Below are 21,402 nucleotides of genomic sequence, written 5' to 3'. Positions count from 1 at the left end.
TTATTCCCCAAATATTCCCTATTACTCCCTACAATACTTTTCTATTACTTCCCAGATATTCCTCAAATAATTCCCAATATTCAATTTCCTATTATTTCCCAAATATTCCCTAAATATTTGGTATTGTGCCAATATTTGCAATTATTCCCCAAATATTTCCTATTATTCCTAAATACTCCCTAAGTTACTCTATTATTGCCCAGATATTCCCCAAATATTTTCTATTACTGCCCAAATATTCCCTACCTATTTCCTGTTATTCCTCCATGTTATTTATCCATTATTCCCCAATTATTCACTATTATTGCCCAAATATTCCCTAAATATTTCCTATTGTTCTCCCAATATCCTCCCACCATTTCTCCTTCCCCTCCCTCATCCTCCAAGGAGCTGGAATGACACAATCCCATTTCCTGGGGCCATTTCTTTGTCCCCACACTCCATTGTCCCCATGTCCCTGTATCCTGTGTCCCCAAGTTCCCATGCCCCTCATGTTCCCAACTCCTTGTGTCCCCATATCCTTCTCTCCTCCATGCCCCCACTTTCCACATTCCAATGGACCTGCACTCTCCATGTCCCCAATCCCAAATTCCCTGTCCCTGTATCCCCATGTCCCTGTGTCCTCATGTTTCAGCATCCCTGTGTCCCTATGTTCCCACATCCCCATGTCCCTGTACCCACTGTCCCTATGTCCCCATGTCCCTGTATCCCTGTTCCCATGTCCCACATCCTCATGTCCCTGTACCCTCTGTCCCCACATCCTGTGTCCCTGTATCCATATTCCCATGTCCTACATCCCTACGTCCCTGTGCTCTCCATGTCCTCACATCCTGTGTCCCCATGTCCCTGTACACATGTTCCCATGTCCCATATCCCCATGTCCCTGTACCCACTGTCCCTATGTTCCCATGTCCCACATCCCCATGTCCCTGGACTCTCCATGTCCCCACATCCTTTGTCCCCATACCCTGAGTGTGACCATGTCCCCGTGTCTCTCCCTGTCCCCATGTTCCCATACTCCTCGTGTCCCATGTCCCTGTCCCCCCCGTGTCCCCCCATCCCTGTGTCCCACCTTCCGTGCCAGGTGTTTGAAGTCCTCGGTGGTGGTGATCCGCCCCACCTTGCAGTCGGGCTTCCGGTAGGGATTGAGGCACTGCACGATGAACTGGGACATCTGTGGGAGACACACTGGATCCAGCTCCCTGCTCCCACCCCACCCCATTATCCCACCCCATGGATCCCACCCCATTATCCCATCCCACTATCCCACTATCCCATTATCCCATGGCCTCACCTCTTTCCTGAACACCTCCTTGCTTTTCTTGGCCAGCTCACTGGACGTGTCGGCTTCGGCCGTCTTGGGCTTCTTGGAAGACTGGAGAGGGGAACAGGGGGATGGCAACGCTTCCCTTGGGGACACTGCCCCTGTCCCACAGCCTGGTGGCTCCCAGCCCATTCCCAGGGACACTCCCAGGGACACTCCCAGGGACACTCCCAGCCCATTCCCAGGGACACTCCCAGCCCATTCCCAAGGACACTCCCAGCCCATTCCCAGCCCATTCCCAGGGACATTCCCAGCCCATTCCCAAGGACACTCCCAGCCCATTCCCAGCCCATTCCCAAGGACACTCCGAGCCCATTCCCAGGGACACTCCGAGCCCATTCCCAGGGACACTCCCAGGGACACTCCCAGGGACATTCCCAGCCCATTCCCAGGGACACTCCCAGCCCATTCCCAGCCCATTCCCAGGGACACTCCCAGCCCATTCCCAGGGACATTCCCAGGGACACTCCCAGCCCATTCCCAGGGACACTCCCAGCCCATTCCCAGGGACATTCCCAGCCCATTCCCAGGGACACTCCCAGCCCATTCCCAGCCCATTCCCAGGGACACTCCCAGCCCATTCCCAGGGACACTCCCAGCCCATTCCCAGCCCATTCCCAGGGACACTCCCAGCCCATTCCCAGGGACATTCCCAGCCCATTCCCAGGGACACTCCCAGCCCATTCCCAAGGACACTCCCAGCCCATTCCCAGGGACATTTCCTGCCCATTCCCAGCACACTCCCCAGTCCAATCCAGGTCTTCCCATCCTGATCCCAATGAGCTGCTCAGCCCAGCTCTGCTGAGCTTCCAGGCCCATTCCATCACACTCCTCAACCCATTCCCAACGCCCTTCCCAGCCCAAGGCCAGCACATTTCCCAGTCTGATCCAGGCACAGTTCCCAGATCAATGCCAGCAACTCCCACCCCAAACCAGGCATTTCCCAGCCTGGTGCCATGAGCTTCCCAGCCTTATCCCAGCAAACTTCCCTGCCCAGTCCTGGTGCATTCCCCAGTTCAGTCCTGCTGAACTTCCAGGTGAGCTTTCCAGTTCATCCCAGTGAACTTGCCAGCCCAATCCCAGCCCCATCCAGGCACACTTCCCAGCTCATTCCTGGTGAGCTTCCCAGCCCAGTCCTGGAATGCTCCACACCCCAAAGCAGGCATTTCCCAGCCCAGTCTCAGTGAGCTCCCCATCCCAATCCAGGCACAATTCCCACTCTGATCCCAGCACAGTCCCAGCATTTCCCAGCCTTGCTCCTGGCACTCCCCAGCTTGGTCCCAACACATTTCCCAGCCTAATCCTGGCACAATTCCCAGCACACTCCTGGGCTGGGAGGCACAGGGACCACTCCTTGCTCTTGTTTTCTTTAGGAAAAAAAAGCTGGAAAAAGAGCAGGAGTGGTTCCTGGGGCAGTCAGGCTGGTCCATAGTGGGAGTAAATCCTGTGGTGGTGGATTTTCCTTCAGGAATTCCCCAGGAGGGCTGGGCCCCCCCACAAGCATTCACAGGGATTATCTTTAGCCACAGGCAAGATAAAGGGAATTTTCTCGGAATTTCTGGCTCTTCCCTGAGTAGTGATCCCTGATTTACTAAGGGAGTAGAATCCTCTCCAGCTGCATCCTCAGGCCCATCCCTTCATGCTGGATCCACACCCACCTCCCACACACTCCCATCCCAAATTCTGTGATCTCCTTGGAGCCTAAGAATGGAAAAGCAGCATCCCTGCCACCAGCACCATTTTTTTGGGATCCAGGTCATCCCAACTTGGATTGTAAGGATGAGAAGAAAAAAAGGATTTGTTTGGAAAGCTGGGGGAGGTTTCCCTTCTCTTTCTGCTCTTTGATGATGTCCCAATATTTCTTTTAATTAAAAAAATCCCACTTTTTAGAAGTATTTAACACTGAAAAAAAATCCCTTTCAATCCCTACAAATGTGCCTGGCTGGAGGGCCGAGCTGCAAAATCCCGGGAGCAAAGGGGCAGGGTGTAAATCAGCCCAGCCAGGGAGGGTTTATGGCCGGGGCTTGGCTGAGCAGGGACATCAAAGCTCCGGCCCCAGGCTCGGCTGCCACTTCAAAAAGCTGAGAATGGGGAGCAGATGGCTCAGGATGGCTCAGGCACCAAACCCTGCAGAGCTCCACGGCCAATCCCTCACCATTCCCAAAGCTCTTGTCACACCCAAACCTCTCATCCTTTCCAAATCCTTCCCAAACCCCTTGTCATTCCCACATCTTTCATCATTCCCAAAGCCCTTGTCACTCCCAAACCTCTCATCCTTTCCAAATCCTTCCCAAACCCCTTGTCATTCCCAAATCCTTCATCATTCCCAAATCCCTCACCATTCCCAAAGCCCTTGTCACACCCAAACCCCTCATCCTTTCCAAATCCTACCCAAACCCCTTGTCATTCCCAAATCCTTCATCATTCCCAAACCCCTCACCATTCCCAAAGCTCTTGTCACTCCCAAACCTCTCATCCTTTCCAAATCCTTCCCAAACCCCTTGTCATTCCCAAATCCTTCATCATTCCCAAATCCCTCACCATTCCCAAAGCTCTTGTCACTCCCAAACCTCTCATCCTTTCCAAATCCTTCCCAAACCCCTTGTCATTCCCAAATCCTTCATCATTCCCAAACTCCTTGTCATTCCCAAATCTTTTATCATTCCCAAACTCATCATTCCCAAGCACTCCCCAAACCCCTCATCATTCCCAAACCCCTCATCATTCCCAAACCCATCCCAAATCCCTCATTATTCCCAAATCCTTCATCATGCCCAAACCCTTCCTAAACTCCTCACTCCCAAATTCCTCATCCTTCCCAAACCTCTCATCATTCCTAATCCCTTCCCAAACCCTTTGACATTCCCAAACCCCTCTTCATTCCCAAACCCATCATTCTCAAACCCTCTGTCACTCCCAAACCCTTCTACCACCCCAAATCCTTCTCCACCTCCAAATTCTCTTCCACCCCAAAATCCTTCTCCGTCTCCAAACCTTTCCCCACCAAATTCTTCTCTACCTCCAAATTCCTTCTCCATTACCAATCCCTTCTCCATCATTAAATCCTTCCCCACCCCCAAAATCCTTCTCCATCACTTTTCTCCATAACCAATCCCTTCTTCCCCCCAAATTCTTCCCCATCCCCAAATCCTTCTCCATGATGAATCCCTTCTTCATCAACAATCCTTTCTTCATCATCAAATCTTTCTCTACTAATCCCTTCCCCACCCCAAAATCTTTCTCCTCCAATTCTTTCTCCATCCCCAAAACCTTCTCTGCCCCCAAACCCTTCCCCATCCATCTTCTCTCCATGTGGGATGAGGGCAAAAATCAGTGTCAAAATTGGCAGGGAAAGATGAGGAGGAGAAATGAAAACTCAATTTCCAAGCTCCTCCCTGTGCCAAGGTACCAATTCCTCCCTGGAGAAGTCTTCCTAATTTTAGGCTAAAATTCTATTTTAAATTTATTTTAAGATCAAAATCTCCTTATCAAGGCCTTCCTCCCTCACCCCTCCAAGGTGAATCCTGCAATCCAAAAGCTGCCAGGAAAACTAAAACAGGAAAATCCCCAGAATGGTGCTGTCCCTGTTTTCCAGCTTCTGGAGGAGATGGGAATGGAGAAACCACAAAGATGGGGGGAAAACCAGCCTGGGATGAGATCAAGAAGTCAAATGTTTGGGAAAACCTGTAGGAGCCTGAGTGGGATTCTCTTTTCCAGCAGCTGGGATCTGCTCCACTGACACCAACCTTTCCATGGAGAACCAATGGAATGGCAGAGACAAACGCATCCCAAATCCAAATTTTCCTTCTAAAAGGATGCAAAACCTTCAGCAGCCAGCCCAGTGTCCCTGCTGGCCCTCCTCCCTCAGGAAAGCCATTTTTCCAAGGGAAAAAACAAGATTTCAAGTGTGCTTTAAAGGGAATAGTGATCCTGGCTTGCCTCTCCTCTTGTGCCTTTCCATCAAAATCCTCCCCCCTGGCCCAGGAACACCAGGAATAGCAGCAGCAGCTGCTGGATGGTGCCAGGGGGTTTAATCCCTCCTGGGGGGGGGTTAATCCATCTGGGAAAGGTGTGGGGTGGAGAGAAGGGTAAAAAATCCAAGGAATGTGGTTGTAATTCCAGAGAGGCAGGAGCTGTGAGCATGGGAATTCAGTGCCAGGAAAAACACAACCTTTAGGCCATCCTGGCCCAGAAAAAAAGGAATGAAAGCTCTGGAGTGAGTAGGAAGCAGCTGAGCCTGAGGTCAGCCAGAGTCATGGCTCATTGAGGGATGAGGGATTGGTGGATTGAGGGAAATTCAGGGATTTGGGGTTTGGAGTGAGCAACAAAACCTGGAAGGAGCAGCTGGTTTGTGTCCAGCCTGAGGTGAAGCCCTTGGAGGGTTCCTCTTTATCCTAATTTATGGGATAGAAGGTCATATTTATGGAAATGCCTTTTCTTGCTGCTCCCTCTGCTGTGCAGGCAGCAACAAGACCCTCAGAATTCCACAGGGAAGCAGCTCCAAGCTGGAAAGCACCAGCACAGCTCTATTTCCTTGCTCAGAAGATCCCAATCTTCTCCTCAGCACCTCTTCCCATCCCAGGGATGTTCCCCAACATCCCCAAGCTGCTCTCCACCACTGAATTTCAGCTCATCCCTCCACTGGGATGCATTTCCCAGTTATTCCAGTTTCAAATCTCCCTTCAGAGCCTCTAATTCACATTTTCTTGCTCAATCCCAATATCTGCAACCCCAGTATTTGCAAATATCTGCAAAGAATATTTGTAACCCCAAAATCCTGGAATATCAGGGAATGCCATGGGATAAATGTGACACTGATGAAGGGGTAAAAATGCTTGAAAAGGCTTCTCTGGATTCCTGTGTGGAAGCAGCAGCCCCCTGGCTGAGCAGGGAATGCCAGCTCTGAGCTCATTTTCCAATTAACTTTTTTCCAGGAAGATATTTGTTGGAGTGAACTCGCCAGGAATCCTGGCAGGAGCACTCAGAGACATTCTGGGACTGGGATTAACCCTTGGGATCCTGGCAGCACATGGAAAGGCAACAGCAGCCATGTGGGATGTTCCTGGATGGAAAACACCTCCAGGAAAATCCCAGCAATGTGGGAGCACCAGAGCAGCAGAATTGATTCTTTTCTTCTCATGGATTTTCTCCATCTTTCTAAGGAACCAGGTATGGGAAAGGCTCCTGAGCTACACCCTTAGTTTGTCCTTTTCCAGTGTTATTCCACCTCATTCTCATTTTTCTGGCCAGCTCCACACACAGGGCAGAACTTCAGGGGAGTCTGGTGTCCACTGGAGCCCTGAGTGTGGCCAGTGGAGCCACTCCAAAGGATCTGGGGTCACTCCTGTCCCTGTGCCACCTCCCAGCCCCACCCCATGGCCCATGCCATGTCTCCCTCACCTTCATGGGGTTCTCATCATAAGTGGGGGTGCCCAGGTCCATCTCAGCCTCGTGCTCCAGGCTGGCGTCGTCCCCAGGGCTGTCCCAGGTTGGAGGATCCCACTGGGTTTGTCTGGAGGAAGGAAAACAGAAAATTGTCACCTCCTCAGAGAAATTGGGACCTGCTCGTGGATGATCCCATCAGCTGGGACATCTGGGATCCATCAGAATTCCTGACATGTGGAATTCACAGCCTTGCTCTTAACTTGAAGGTTTCTGAGTTGGAGAAGGTTAAATCCAAGCAGGAAGAACTGAAAAATGGGAATTGCACCATTTTCTACCATGGTGACACTGTGGGACTGGCACCAGGATGGGATTTCCAGCATGGAAAGGTGGGAACATCCCAGCAGAGCCCAGGGAAGGTTCAGCCTCCACCAAGGTTCCCTTGGGTCTCATCATCCCATCCTGACACTTCCAAACAACAAAATTCACCAATTCCTGCTCCACTGGTTTGAATTCCAGGTGTTTGAGGGTGTCCTGCTCTGTTGTGTGCCAGGGAGCAGGGAGAAATCCAAAAGGGAAATGGAAAAGGTTCATGGATGCAAGGAATTGTGTGCCAGGAAGAACTGGCAGCAGGAAATGGATATGGAGAAAAATCTTCCTGCTTATCCCTTCAGAGGTGGATCCCCATCCACACCTCCCATGGAGTTAGAAATTTTTTAAAGTCCTTTTTAGAAGCTTAAAAGTTATTATAATTTCAGGTAAATTCATAGGGATTGATCCAAAACCTGGGGTTTTTTTTCCAAAACTGATGGGAAAGGTGTAGGAAAAACACTGGGAAAATCCTATGGAGGTGGGAACTGGGCTATTGTCCCAAAAAACAAGTGAGGCAACAAGAGGGATGTTCAGGTTGGATATTGGCAAAACTCCTTCATGGAAAGGGTGAAGTGCCCATCCCAGAGGGACCTCAAAGGCCCGTGGATGTGGCACTTGGGGACAGGGGACAGCCATGCCCACACCCACCTGGTGACCACGTGGTAGTAGTAGATCTTCCCCTCGGGATCCCGGGCTGTTTTCCAGTTGGGAGGGAGGACGATGGTTTTGGGTTTGGGAGGGGAAGGTGGAGGCAGATCCAGGAGGTTGTTGCTGACCACCAGCTCTTGCTGCAAACAGCACAGAAGGGATGAAGAGGGAATGGTGAGGGGTCACAAAAAGTGCCCTGGCAGCTCTTTATCCCATGGGAAAACCCTTCCCATCCCTCTGGATGCTCACCTGCTGGATGGGCTGGGGCTGCCCAGCTGCCACGATGGTGGTGACAGCTGTGGGTGGCTGCACAATCACTCCCTGTGGATGAGCTGTGTAGATCTGCTGGCCCTGGATGTACTGGAGACCTGGCTGGGCATAGCTCTGCAACAGGGAATCAGGGAATCACACTCAGCTGCTTTCCTCCCCACCACCAAAAAAAAATCCTTTACTGCACGAGTGCAGCTTCCACCAGACCACGGGGCTCCAAGCACCAGCCTGGCCTTGGACACCTCCAGGGATCCTCCAGGGATCCAGGGGCAGCCACAGCTTCTCTGGGAATTCCATCCCAGCCTCTCCCCACCCTCCCAGACAGGAACTCCTTCTTAATGTTACCCTTAGATTTTTGTAATATCATTAATTCTAGTAGCTCCAGACTCTACTTCCAAAAACCAGTGGAAGTTGAGCTCCCACATCCATGTTTTACTCAGCTTTTATCCACAAATCTCCCTTCAACAGCCAAAAATCCAAAAATATTCCTGCAAGTTGCAAATTCCTGGTTTGGCCCCAAAAACTATGGAACCATCATCCCTGGATGTGCTCAGTATTCCCCATTCCTAGATGTGTTCAACATTCCCAATTCCTGGATGTGTTCAGTATTTCCATTCCCTGGATATGTTCAATATTCCCCATACCTGGATATGTTCAGTATTCCCCATTCCTGGATGTGTTCAATATTCCCCAACCCTGGATGTGTTCAACATTCCCAATTCCTGGATGTGTTCAACATTCCCAATTCCTGGATGTGTTCAACATTCCTCACACCTGGATGTGTTCAGTATTCCCATTCCCTGGATGTGTTCAATATTGCCCATCCCTGGCTGTGTTCAATATGCCCTACACCTGGATGTGTTCACTATTCCTAATCCCAGGATGTGTTCACTATTCCCCATCCCTGGATATGTTCAGTATTCCCCATCCCTGGATGTGTTCAATATTCCCCATGCCTGGATATGTTCAGTATTCCCCAACCCTGGATATGTTCAGTATTCCCCATCCCTGGATGTGTTCAGTATCTCCCATCCCTTGGAATGTCCAAGGCCAGCTTGGACAGGGCTTGGAGCAGCCTGGCACAGTGCAAGGTGTCCCTGCCCATGGCAGTGAATGACACCGAATATTTTTTAAGATTCCTTCCAACCCCACATTCCAGGACTCTCCAGCTTATGCCATTTGCAGACAGAAAACACCCCAGAACGTGCTTTTCTCCTACTCTTGGGCAGGAATTTCTCAGAGAAGATGCTCCAATAAGAGAATCAGCAGAGGGTGAGCACCGGGCCGAGTTACCTGGACGATGGGCGGGGTGGTCTGCGAGTAGGGCGAGGTGACTCCGTAGACAGCCTGGCCCTGGTAGTAGATGGCAGGCTGGGACTGGGCAGGGGAATAGGGCTGCTGCACAGCCACGGGCTGCTGGCCCGAGTCCCACACGCCGTAAGCCTGGCCCTGCGCCGCGCCGGCCGCCGGCACCGGCAGCGCGCCGGCCGCGTTGGGCTCCTGGCGCGCGGCGGCCTCGCCCTGCGCCGCGAACTGCGCCGGGGCCACCTCCATGCTGCTGCTGGCCACGTGCTGCACCACGGGCAGCGGCTGCGGGCCGCCCAGCGCCGCCTCCGCCAGAGGCTGGGGATGCTCAAACCCCGCCGGGGAGCACATGGACTCCATGCTGGGCGTGGGCAGCAGCACCTTGCCGGCGTTGGGGTTGCTGGGGTCCACGTAGGCCTGCATGGGGTAGCCTGGTGGGTAGCCAATGAAGCTGTGGTGGGATGTTCCGTAGCCCATGGAGTCGTAGGGGAGGGGGGATGTCATTCCCAGGTTTTGGAGCTGCTGTTGTTGTTTTTGGGCTTCCCTCTGGGCCACCTCCTGCTCGAAGAGTTTCCGGCGCTCCTCCGTGGAAAGTTTGTTGCGGTCCTTGGGCCGGACTTTCTTCTTGGAAGATGCTGGGGTGTCGTACCTGGGGGAGAGGGAACAGGGGAAGAGGCTGTGAGGCCTCAGGAAGCTCCAGCAGCAAAAGGGGCAGTGGAAAACCTGGGCTGTCCGACAGCATGAGCTCCTAAAAACATTCCCCTTTTCTCCAGCTGTTTGTTTTCAAGAGAACACCCCCTGGTCCTGCTCATCCACAGGGAAACAGGGCAGAGGATGAGCAATCCCAGTGGAATGGCCAACATCAGCCTGGTGCTGATGGAGATGCAAGGATGCCACAAAAGAGGAGCTGCTCTGGGATACCTGAGAGGGAGGGAACATCTCCAAAAGAACCCAAGGAAGGGTCACAATCTGCAGGGTATCCCAAATTGGCCCTGCTGGAAACACTCTGCCATGTTTTCCCAAAGCAGGACAAACAGGGAATTTGGAAGAGGCACCCAAACAAGAGAAACACACAATGCAGCACCTTCCCCCCCAAATTCCAGTGCTGGGGTGAGAATTCCATTTTTCTAATCCAGAACTTCCACATGGGAGCTGCAGACAAGCAAGCAGCACATTCCTGTTTGGAATTCTGCTCGTTCCCAGACCGCAGCTTCAGCTTCAAAAAATAATGGTGTGGATGGGTTTTTTTTAATTCCTTAAGAGTTTTCATCCCAAAATGCACAGCAGCTGGAGGGATTTTTCCAGGGAATTAAGGGAGGAGGGGAAAAAAAAAAAAAAAAGCCTAAGGACTTTGATCAAAGCCCAGCCAAGGAAAATTTCAGATCAAAGGTGGATATTTCCAGACGTTACGAGTGTGGTAAAACAGGGATTACAAGGAAAAATGCTTTGGAGCCTTAATATAATGGATTCTACAAAGCATCCAGGATATTCTCCATATATTCTGTGTTCCTGGGATCCATTTACATATCAAAAGCACATTGCTACCAACAGATCTGCTGGAGCTGTTTCCTGGCACTCCCAGAGGAGCTGCAGGATCCGTTAATGGGAACCTCATTGCCCAGAGGAGTTTGATTTCCCTAATTAAAGTCTTTCCTGGCACTGCCTGGAGAGTTTGGAAGAGAAGCAGCTGCCATGGAGGGAGTGGGAAGAAGGAAAGTGAGGGTTTAGTTTTCCTTTCTCCATCTATTTGGTTATTATTAGATCCTTGGGATGACAAAGAGGGATACTCAGAGTGGGAAGAACATTCCCAGAGAAGGAACTTGGTCCTTCACTGACATGGACACAGCACAGGGCAGCAACTGCTCACCCAAAAAAATGCTTGTTGTGTTTAAACCAACCCCCAAACTCCAGGATTTACTTCCTGGGGATGTTTCCAGCCTCGTTGCAGAGGGATAGATTTACATCTGTATTTTTTATCCAGATGTTTCCAACTTTCCCAGCTCAGCTCAACACGAGGTTTCCTCGTCTGGCTGACTCGGCACCAATTGTTCCCTAATTATGGGGTGGCTTTGAGAGGGACAACAGAGAAGTGACTTCTTTAAAGGAAATTCCATGGTATTTTTGCTGCCTTTAACATGATCTCCATTCTCTCTGAACTGCAAGACACGGAATATTTTCCTTCTCTTCATTAGGAGTTGCATGTTCAGCCATGGCAAGGATGCCACCATTCCCAAGGGAAGGCAGGAGACCTGGCACAGCCTGCTGGTATCACACCCACCTGGACTGCTGTCCTTACAGGTATTTTTAGAGAATAACTACTCAATCAAGGAAGTTTTGGAGTCAGAAATCCTGGTTTGAGCACTGGGCACGGATTGCTCCAAGCTCAAAATCATTCCCAGCACACTGGGAAGAGGTGGAGCAGAATGGAATGGGTTTAGAAGGACCCAGGGAGCTCTTTGTATTATGAGAATCCTGGAATTCCTGGATTCCCCATCCCTGGAAGTGTCCCAGACCAGGCTTGGAGCACCTTGGGACAGTAGAAGTCCCCATTGCACAGGGTGGGACTGGATGGGCTTTAAGGTCCTTCCAACCCAATTCCATGATCCCTAATTTCTGTGCAGGAGCTGGCAGGGCTTCCCTCATCTCCCACCTCATTCCCAAACCACACCTGAAGCTGGAGGTGCAGCTTATCCCAGAGAAGAACCACCAGGATTCCTCCAGGAGAAAACTCCCTTCCCCAGCCCTGGGGCATCCCAGGATGGTTTTTCCTGGAGATTTTACCCAGGAATGTGGCAGACCCCTGCCACCACTTGCCTGTCCTCTGGCCTCTTGGTGCCCCTCTCATAGGCTGAGGATGGAGGGGACAGGGAATCTCTCCTCCTCTTCCTCTCCTTGCTCTGCCGCTCCGGGTCCCGCTCTCGGCTCAGGATGGGGTTTTTGGGAGTGGGGGTCTGATCTCTCCCACGATCAGCTGGTGGAAAAAAAAAGGAGGAAGTTTTATTATTTGAGTATTAACAGCTCCCCTCTCTTAGAAACAGCCTCAAGTTGTGCCAGGGGACGTTCAGGTTGGATATTGGGAATGTTTCTGATGGAAAAGGCTGGGTAGGGATAGGGCAGTGGTGGAATCCCCATCCCTGGAGGGATTTAAAAGCCATGTGGATGTGACACTTGGGGACATGGATCAGTGTGGCCTTGGAAGTGCTGGGGGATGGTTGGACTCAATCTTGGAGGACTTTTCCAAGCTCTCCAATTCCATGATTTTAATTGTAGGTTGTTCCATATCACCCTCAGGGCCCATCTCCCCCCACCCACTGCTCAGATCACCCTCCCTATTCCCAGGAGCTGTTTCCCAGCAGGAGGAGCTGTGCAGGCAGAATATCAAATATTCCAAACTGGGAAAATGAAGCAGTTTCATGGGAGCAGAGGAAAACCTGAGGAAAGGTGAGGACTCACCACTGTTCTCCTTTTCTGCTTGGCTCTTCTTGGGGATGCGATAAACCTCCTGTGGAAAAGCCACCAGCAGGGTCAGAATTCCAGCTGCTCCCAAAACCACCCCAAACAGCCAAGAATCACAGAAATCACACAAATCATACATCATTCACAACAAACCACCACAAAAAGGGCTCTTGAAGGAAAGTTTTGGGGTTTTTCTGGTGCTTTCCATATATTTCCTCTGCTCGGGGTTTGATTTTTGGTGGGTTTTGGTGGAATTTTGGGCCAAGAGCTCCATGGTGATGGATGAGTGTCCCAGAGTGTCTCCTGCTGTCCCTGCCCTGCTCTCCAGGGCAGTCTGAGATAACCCAGCAAGGAGCAGGGAGTTGGGCTGGGTGATTCCAGCCATTCCATGGCTCTCTGGGGCTGGCTCTGGTGGCCAACATCTGCTCATGGACCATCCCTGGGCTTCCCTGGGGACAGGTTCCCATTTCCATGATGTCCCCAAGGTCTGGTGGGAGCATCCTAAGGGAAATGAGCAGCAGGATCAGGCCCAGCTCTGAGTGACCCCTGTGACCTGCTGAGACTGGACACCAACACCCACCACACCTTCAACAGCAGCAAACTCCAAACTCTGCTCATCCAGCTCCTCCCTCCCTCAGCACAGGAAAAACCTGGAGAGATCCAGAGGAGCCCCCAGGGCTGGAGCCAGGCTGGGAGAGCTGGGAATGCTCCAGGGAGAGCTCAGAGCTCCTAAAGGGATCCAGGAGAGCTGGAGAGGGACTGGGGACAAGGGATGGAGGGACAGGACACAGGGAATGGCTCCACTGCCAGAGGGATGGGATGGATATTGGGAATTGGGAATTCCCAGAGAAGCTGTGGCTGCCCCTGGAACATGCAAGACCATTGGGGTGGGATCACCTGGGACAGTGGGAGGTGTCCCTGCCATGGCAGGGATGGCACTGGGTGATCACAAAGGTCCTGGCAGCTCCAGGTGGAGATGGCACCGTGGGAAGAAAGGGAAGAAGAGCTGGGAATGAGGATCAGAACTTGTTTAGCACAACATCCTTGTTAAACCCCCCTGCATTGAGCAGGAACAACTCTCCCCATGTCACTGGATGTATCTTTGCATCCCTCCAATTAAGAAATGAGGATTATTAGCACCTTTCCATGCCCCACTGTATTTTTAATTGGAATATTCTGGCATTCCCAGTGGAAATCCCATTTTACCTCAGTGATGCTCATGATCCTACAGAGGTTTTTACAGCATTCCTGACTGTCCAAGGTTGGGAAAAAAAAAGCTCATTTTTGTTTAATTCCAGCTTCTATCAAGGCCCTGCTCTGTTCCCCTCCTGAAGGAATACAGTATTCCCTATAATTCCCAATTATTTCCAGCAGAATGTGATGAACCAGCTGGTTTGTGCATCCCTGATGGAGCAGCAGCTGCAGCCCAAAAAAAAACCCCCATTAAATCATAAAGGAGATGCTCAGTTTAACACAAATAAATTGTTTTGGGGAACTGTGCTGACATTCCAGCTTTCCCAGGGCACCTTCCCTAAAATCTCCTTTAATTTGGGCCCTGGATGAGGCAGAGTGGGGAAAAATATGGATTTAACTGTTCCTGGGGGGTAAAGGCTGCTCCAGTTGGGAATTTAAAGCTTCCACATGCTCAGAAATGTGGAGTTTACCTTGACTTGACTTTCAGATTTTATAAAATATCCTCTTTTTTCTTTTAATTCCTTGAGTTTTTAAAGCTGTTTGGGAATTAATTAACGGGTGGCTCAGGGGGCTCATTAGCAACATGTCCACCCCCAGCTCTGGATGGGCTAAAAATGAGAATTTCCTTTAGTAAAAAAAAAAAAGGAAAATGAGAAGAAACCCTGTTGTGGTTTGTCCACAAGGCAAAACCACTTCAAAAGTGCTGCTGCTGGCTAAAAAAAAAAGGGATTCAGGCCAAGATTTTTAGGTTTTTTTAAGAAAATTTGCTTTTCTGTGAAGCCCAAACACAGCACGTGGAGTTTGAAGCACCTACACAAAAAAGGCATTAAAATTCCCCAAAAATGCCCTTTAAAGTTTTTAAAATTTATTTATGTTTTTGCTATAGGCTACAATACTCCAAATCCAAGGTTTTTTTGATGATATGTAAAGAAATAAAGGAGCAGCTCCATGTTTGGGATGGGGAGGGATGCATGATGAGCCCATAATTATATAGGATTGATATATTTATAAATGATGCAATCCCTATAATGTCCAATCATGGAATGGTTTGGGCTGGAAGGACCTTGAAGCTCATCCAAATCCAACCATGGGCAGGGACACTTCCCACTATCCCAGAGTGATCCAAACCCCATCCAGCCATAATCTATGGATTTAATTTTATTATTTAATATTATATTTAATTTTTATTTTAATTCCCATTCCATAGGAATGACTTTGCCTCTCTTTTCCTCATGTGGGATGGAGGTGACAACAGGGGCAGGTTCTGAAGCCCCAAAATCATCTTCCACCCAGTTTTACCTTTTTTTTTTTTTTCTTTCTTTCCCACATTAAACTCCTAAAAATGTTCATTTTCAGATCAGCACATCCAAAAAATCCCCCCAAATCAGCTCAGTTGTCCTCAGGAGCCACCAAGGAATGGGAGCATGGATGAATTGAGAGCAGAAGGAAAACACAAATGTTGAGAAAAGCTAAACTACAGCAACTTCCAGCTCCTAAAAAAGATCTGTCCCATTAAAGAACAGGATGGGGAATGGAAAATCACCAGGAAAAGCTTCAGTGGGAAGAGAAGGAGGATAAGGAGCACCTGGGACTCTGCAATCCTGCCATGCCTTGCTTCAGCTTCACCAGCACCCATTCCAGGATCCATCCCAACAAACTGGGCAGCCCTAAAAAGCCCAGGAAACCCAAAACCCAAAAAAAATGTTGAGCAAGGAGTGAGCTCCGTGCTGTGAGAGAGAAACTCAGCATCCATCCACGTGGGAAGAGGGAGGCAGCAAAGGCTTTGAAGCAGGAACAGAAGGATTTGAAATTGCTCCATGAGAAGCAGATGGTGGTCAGGCCAGGCTGGGGAAACTCCCAAGAAAAGCTGATTTTATTTTTGGAAAGGGAAGCTGCAGAATTCCTCAATGGCCGCTAACGGGCTCCAAATGGCTCCTGAGCTCCCAGCTGGGCTTTGAAGGGATTGCAGAGAAAATTAAATGCAGAAGGAAAAGTGACACGAGTCTGTTTGACACAAAAGAAGGGGGGAAAAAATGGGATTTAGGATGTTCAGCCTCAGGCACAACCCAGCTTTGGTTTGGGAAAGGGAAGAGAGCTGCAGGATGGAGTCACTACTCTAAGGATTCAGTGGCAATGGAAGATTGTGTCTTGATGGAAATTTCTCCACAAATCTGTCCCCCAGCTGCTAATCACTCCTGAATTAACAGGTGGATTTAATGACCCTGGAGGTCTTTTCCAACCTCAGTGATTCCATGAGTTTCTCCTATGATTTTATGAACTTCTGTTGACTTGTTGAAGGAACACAACACAACCGAATCCATCCCCAGCCAGGCTGGATCCTCTCTCCTCTCCAGGGATGGAGCAGAGCAAGAGGAAGGACAACACCATGAAACCCCTGCTTGAAGGCCAGAAAATCCCACAACAAACCACAGCCTGGACATTCCCCAATCCTACTGTCTTCCCCAACTATTCCTTGCTCTAAGATGTAACAAATTATAAAATTCCTGATTAAAGCATGGGATGTGCATGCTGGAGCCAGAGCCAGGCACTCCAGCAAAGGGACAGGCAAGAGCAGCTTCAAGGGGCTTCACCAGGATAAATCAGAGATTTGGGAAGATCATCCATGGGGAAGATGGAAGCTCAGCTGCCTCTGGTCACCCAAGATGTCCCATTCAGAGTTAAATGGTTCCAGGGGAGGTTCAGGTTGGATACTGGGAGAATTCCTCATGGAATGGAGTTGTCCAGCCCTGGCACAGCTGCCCAGGGCAGGGGGGAGTCCCCATTCCTGGAGGGATTTAAAATCCCAAATTTAGAAGTGGATGTGGCACTTGGGGACAGGGGACAGTGGTGGCCTTGGGGGCTGGGGGATGGTTGGTCTCAATCATCTCTGAGGGCTTTGCCAACCTCTCCAATGCCCTGATTCCAGGATTATTAAGCTCCCAGATGGGTGCAAAAAAAAAGAAAAAAAAAAAAAAAAGAGTCCACTTTGTCCCAAGTCAGGGTGAGGACTCAACCTTGAGCTCCAAGTCACTGCAAACACTCCCAGACCCAGAAATATCCAACTAAAACCTTTTAAACCCAAGGCTGGCTCTTCCAAAAGATTTTTCCTAAAACCAAGACCTGGTACAAGGGAAGAGCCTGTGGATCCTCAGAGATGCCCTTTCCCAGAAAGTGAGGGCAGAAGAAGATTCCCAAAGCTCCAAAGTGAGGCAGAGCAACCCTAAAACATCCTCTCTGTCCCTCAGCTCAGCTACTCAACCTCAGCCCTAAGAGGACCTTGGGAAAAGCTTCCCAAGCCTGACCCTACGGCGTGTCCTGGTGATTCCAAGAGGTCACTTGGCCATCAGGGATCAGCCCACAGACCTTACCTGAGCACAATCCACCTGGGAGAAGCAGGTGGGAGCAGCAGCTGTGGCCCTGCTGGGTGTGCACTTGGGCACTGGGAGGGAGTTTTCAGCCTGGGAGAAGCCAGGCAGCTCATCCTAGGAGAGCAGGAACGGCGCCCACGAGCCCGGGCTGAAAACTCATCAGTGTCAGGGTGTGTGTGTGTGTGTGTGGTGCCAGTGAGAATTGGGAACCCTGCAAGGACTTACAAGTCCTGTGTGTAGAGGTAGAGAAAAAAATTAAGCTCACTTAAATCCTTTCAGGCCAGGAGCTGGGATTTCCCCGGACGCACCAAAATAACGTCGGCATCCCCGAGTTAACCACCTCTGTCCTCCTTTCACCTATCACACTGCTCATGCATCAGCCAGCTTCCCAACCATCTTCTTGGTGCTATGTCCTCTCCCTTCTTCTGCACGGAGTTGGAGGAAAGGAGCCCCTTGGTCAGCTCTGGCTGCCCGGAGAAGCTGGATGGAAACGGTGGAAATTACAAGGGGGTCATCAGCAAGGCTGGAGAGGACAATGTTTCCGACCCTCCCGCCCCCCAGGTGTTCCACCACTCCAAAATCCCTGCTTTTCCAAAGCTTGGATGTGCTGGGAAAGGCACCTGGGGGTCAATTATCCATCCCCCTTCCAGCTTGGATTTGTCTTTTAGGCTGGGCTTTGGTGGCACCTCGTGAGGTGAGAGTTGGACAGAGGTAGTTAACTCCCAGAGCCAGGAAAAAGTTCAGGACAGGAGAAATTCCCAGCTCCCAGTTTGCCTAAAATTGTTTTATGGGTGGAAAAAAATGAGCTGTCACAGCCTCGTGTCACAATCCTGCTTTTTTGGGGTGGATTTGCTGGGATTACTCCAAGATTGTGAGATCCAACCCCATCCCTACAACCACACCATGACCTGAAGTTCATTAATAAATACACAGAGAGGATGAGAATCCACATGGGAATGTGTCAGGACTCCATGGTCCAACCACAACTTCAACAAAATTCTGCAGATTCCCAAGCTGAGCTTCTCCAAGCTCCAAAGAAAACACAAATCCTGGGGATGAAGAGACACCATCAGATCAAATTTGGTCTCAAACCAACATTTTGGGGGAGTTTTGTGAAATTTCACACATTTTATTAATATTTTATTGTTTTCTCTGTGCTGTTCTGTGCACATGAGCTTGAAAGGGAACTCCAAAGCAGCAGCTCAGTGTGGATACCCAACAGCAGAGCAGGACTAAGGCCTGACTTAACTTTTAGTTTAAAACAGGTTGGACTTGATCTTGGAAATCTTTTCCAACCTTAACAATTCTCTTGGAAATGATGGAAAAGGACTTTTCCCAATTTAACCACAAATTCAACCTGACAGTGTCACTTTGAGAGGAAAACCACACCAAGAGTCTGCAAATTCAAATCTGGTAAATGATCAGATCCACTTGGAAAAAAAAGAAGGAAAACACCAAATCACAACCCAACCTCTCTACAGAAATGTGTTTTGCCTCACTTCTTCCCCCTCTAAGATTTGTGTCATAAATTGTTGTGTCCAAAATCTGTGAATGTTCAGGAGTATCTGATCCTCCTGAAAAATTCAGACTGAGGTAAAAGGTCTCTGATTTCTCCTGGGAATCTCTGAATTTCTAAATCCTGGTGTTTGCAGCTCCAGGAATGGCACAAGCAAAGTTTAAGGTGAGGTCTCCTCCACCTGCACCAGTGCTGCACAATTAACACTCATTATTTTAATTAGCCTCTTCCAATCATTACTCATTATCAAAGTCAATTAATAAATAAACTCCTTAGATCTATGATGCATCAGAAAATATAAATTTGTTTAAAACTACTTCCAGTAATTAAAGCTGGGCTGGTGGTTGATTAAGAGAAGGGCAGAAGAGCCTCCAAGTCCCACCAAGCTGGAATTGTGGCAGAGCCTTCAATTCCTGCTTTATCCTCAGGAATCACTGGGTTTGGATTTACAAAGAGGCTCCCAGCCCTCCTGCCCTTGAATATAAGGAATATAAAATCATAAAAATAATAAAATGGAATGCAATCCTACAGGAGCAGCAGAGCAGTGAAGGGCTCCCAAAGAAACTCAAGGAATGACTGAAGTGTTGAGTGCAGTGAGATCCACAGAACCATGGAATGGTTTGGATGGGGAGGGACCTTAAAGGACATCCAGTGCCACCCCCTGCCACAGGCAGGGACACCTCCCACTATCCCAGGTTGCTCCAAGCTCCAACCCAGCCTTGGACACTTCCAGGGATCCAGGGGCAGCCACAGCTTCTCTGGAAACCTGTGCCAGAGCCTCCCCACCTTCACAGGAGGAATTAATTCCTTCTTCACCACTGATCTAAATCTTTCCTCTTTTAGTTTAGAACCATTACTGGAATGTCATCCTACATCCCAGCAAAAAGAAGTTGTTGGCTGCAGATGCCACTGGCCACCTATGGGACAGGAACACAATTCCAGAGGGGAGAGAGGCACCAAGCCCTTCTCTTGAAGAGGTTTTTGCTCCAGAACACTTTGATGGGAGTGAAACCACTGAAATCCCAAATAAGACCCAAATCTGGGCATTTCCAACTGCAAACACCCAGCACTGCCTTTGAGAGAACTTGCTCCACAAGATGCAGATGAAAAGCAGAGGTTGAAAGGACAGGAAAAGCTGGGGATGTTGGGATAACTCAATTCAGAGCATCCCAGAATGGCTGGGCTGGGGAAAACCTTCAAGATCATCCAATTCCACTCTGTGCCATGGGCAGAGACACCTTCCACTACCCCAGGATGCTCCAAGCCCTGTCCAACCTTGGACATTTCCAGGGATGGGACATTTAGGAGTAACACTGAACACTTGTGAGGATGAATTCAGGAGCAGACAGACATCAATCTGTCTCAACACTGAGGGATCTGGGTCACTTCCAGCCAAATGCTCATGGGAATCTCAATCCTTCAGAGCTGCCCTTTCCCTGGACAGTCTAAGAAACAAGGGGATGACTGAGGTGTGTCCAAACCCAACCAGCTGCAGGACATTTCTCAGGTCACACCCAGAGCAGCTGGCACCAGAGGATTTATACAGAAAGCACTTTTTGTGTAGAAAATGCCATTTAGTTAACAAACACTGACCAACAAGACAACCAACCAGCCCCATTTACACCACACCACCACCAAATGCACATTTTCCTCAGCTCCAGGTGCTGCACAGAGCTGCCTCTTACCTTGAGCTCCTTCCAGCTGTCGAGCAGCCTGCTGGCCAAGTCGCTCACATCCACCATTTTATCAGTCTGCTCCTGGCTCCTTTCACTCTCCACATCAGAAACTCCTTCCTCCTCATCCTGTGATGGTGTTTCCATGGCCATGGGCTCCTCCAGCTTCGCCCCATTGCTCTCCTTGACCTCTGCCTCAGGCTCAGCCTCCAGCTCTGCAGGTTTGCTGCTCTCCACTGATGCCTCCACAGCAGTTTTGATATCCTGCTGCTGCTGCTGCTCTTCTGCCACCTCCATTGGAGCTGCCTCCAGCTGCTCCAGATCCTCCTTGCCCTCCTTCCCTTCCAGCTCGCTGGTGGTGTCCGAGATGGCACTGTCCATGCTGTTCTCACTGATGATCTTCAGCCTGCGGAACACCAGCTTTTTGGGGGTGTCAGTGTCCCCCTCCAGGCTCTGCTTGGCCAGCAGCTCAGGGGTGTTGAGGGGGGTGTGTGCCCGGGATGTGTTTTCACTGGAGTATCCGTCGCCCTCGCTCAGCTGCGGCACGGCCGCCTTGGTCTGCGCCCAGCGCTGGATGATGGGCAGCACTTTGCTCTCCTCCAGCATGTTCTTGGTGGGGATGGGCAGCAGCTCCAGGGTTTTCATGATCTAAGGGGAAGGATAAGAAGGGTGTTGTTAGAGCCAGCAGGATTTAAAGCTGTGGTGGGCTTGGAATAATTTGATTTTCGCAGGGTGAATTAATTCTGGGATATCAAGGTGATGGTGGGATTCCAGAATGGTTTGGGTGGGAAGGGATCTTAAGGATCATCCATTTCACCTCCTGCCATGGTAGGGACATCTCCCACTAGCCCAGGCTGCTCCAAGCTCCATCGAGCCTGGCCTGGGACACAATGG

The 21,402-nt window shown here is 50.0% G+C and overlaps 1 protein-coding gene across 1 annotated transcript in view; it reads right to left on the bottom strand.

The window, feature by feature from the left end:
• SETD2 (SET domain containing 2, histone lysine methyltransferase) overlaps positions 1-21,402 on the bottom strand; it is a 41,084-nt gene that overhangs the window by 1,210 nt on the left and 18,472 nt on the right. The window contains 9 exon segments of the mRNA XM_079300800.1: positions 1,073-1,174; positions 1,295-1,375; positions 6,725-6,836; positions 7,727-7,866; positions 7,976-8,110; positions 9,290-9,950; positions 12,116-12,272; positions 12,755-12,803; positions 20,521-21,156. Of these exon segments, the coding sequence (XP_079156926.1) occupies positions 1,073-1,174; positions 1,295-1,375; positions 6,725-6,836; positions 7,727-7,866; positions 7,976-8,110; positions 9,290-9,950; positions 12,116-12,272; positions 12,755-12,803; positions 20,521-21,156 (2,073 nt within the window).

The sequence above is a fragment of the Erithacus rubecula genome (genome assembly GCF_903797595.1).
Source record: "Erithacus rubecula genome assembly, chromosome: 3".
In the NCBI taxonomy this organism is placed as follows: domain Eukaryota; kingdom Metazoa; phylum Chordata; class Aves; order Passeriformes; family Muscicapidae; genus Erithacus; species Erithacus rubecula.
Note: the sequence above shows the minus strand (reverse complement) of the source record. Positions and strands in the feature narration are given on the sequence as shown.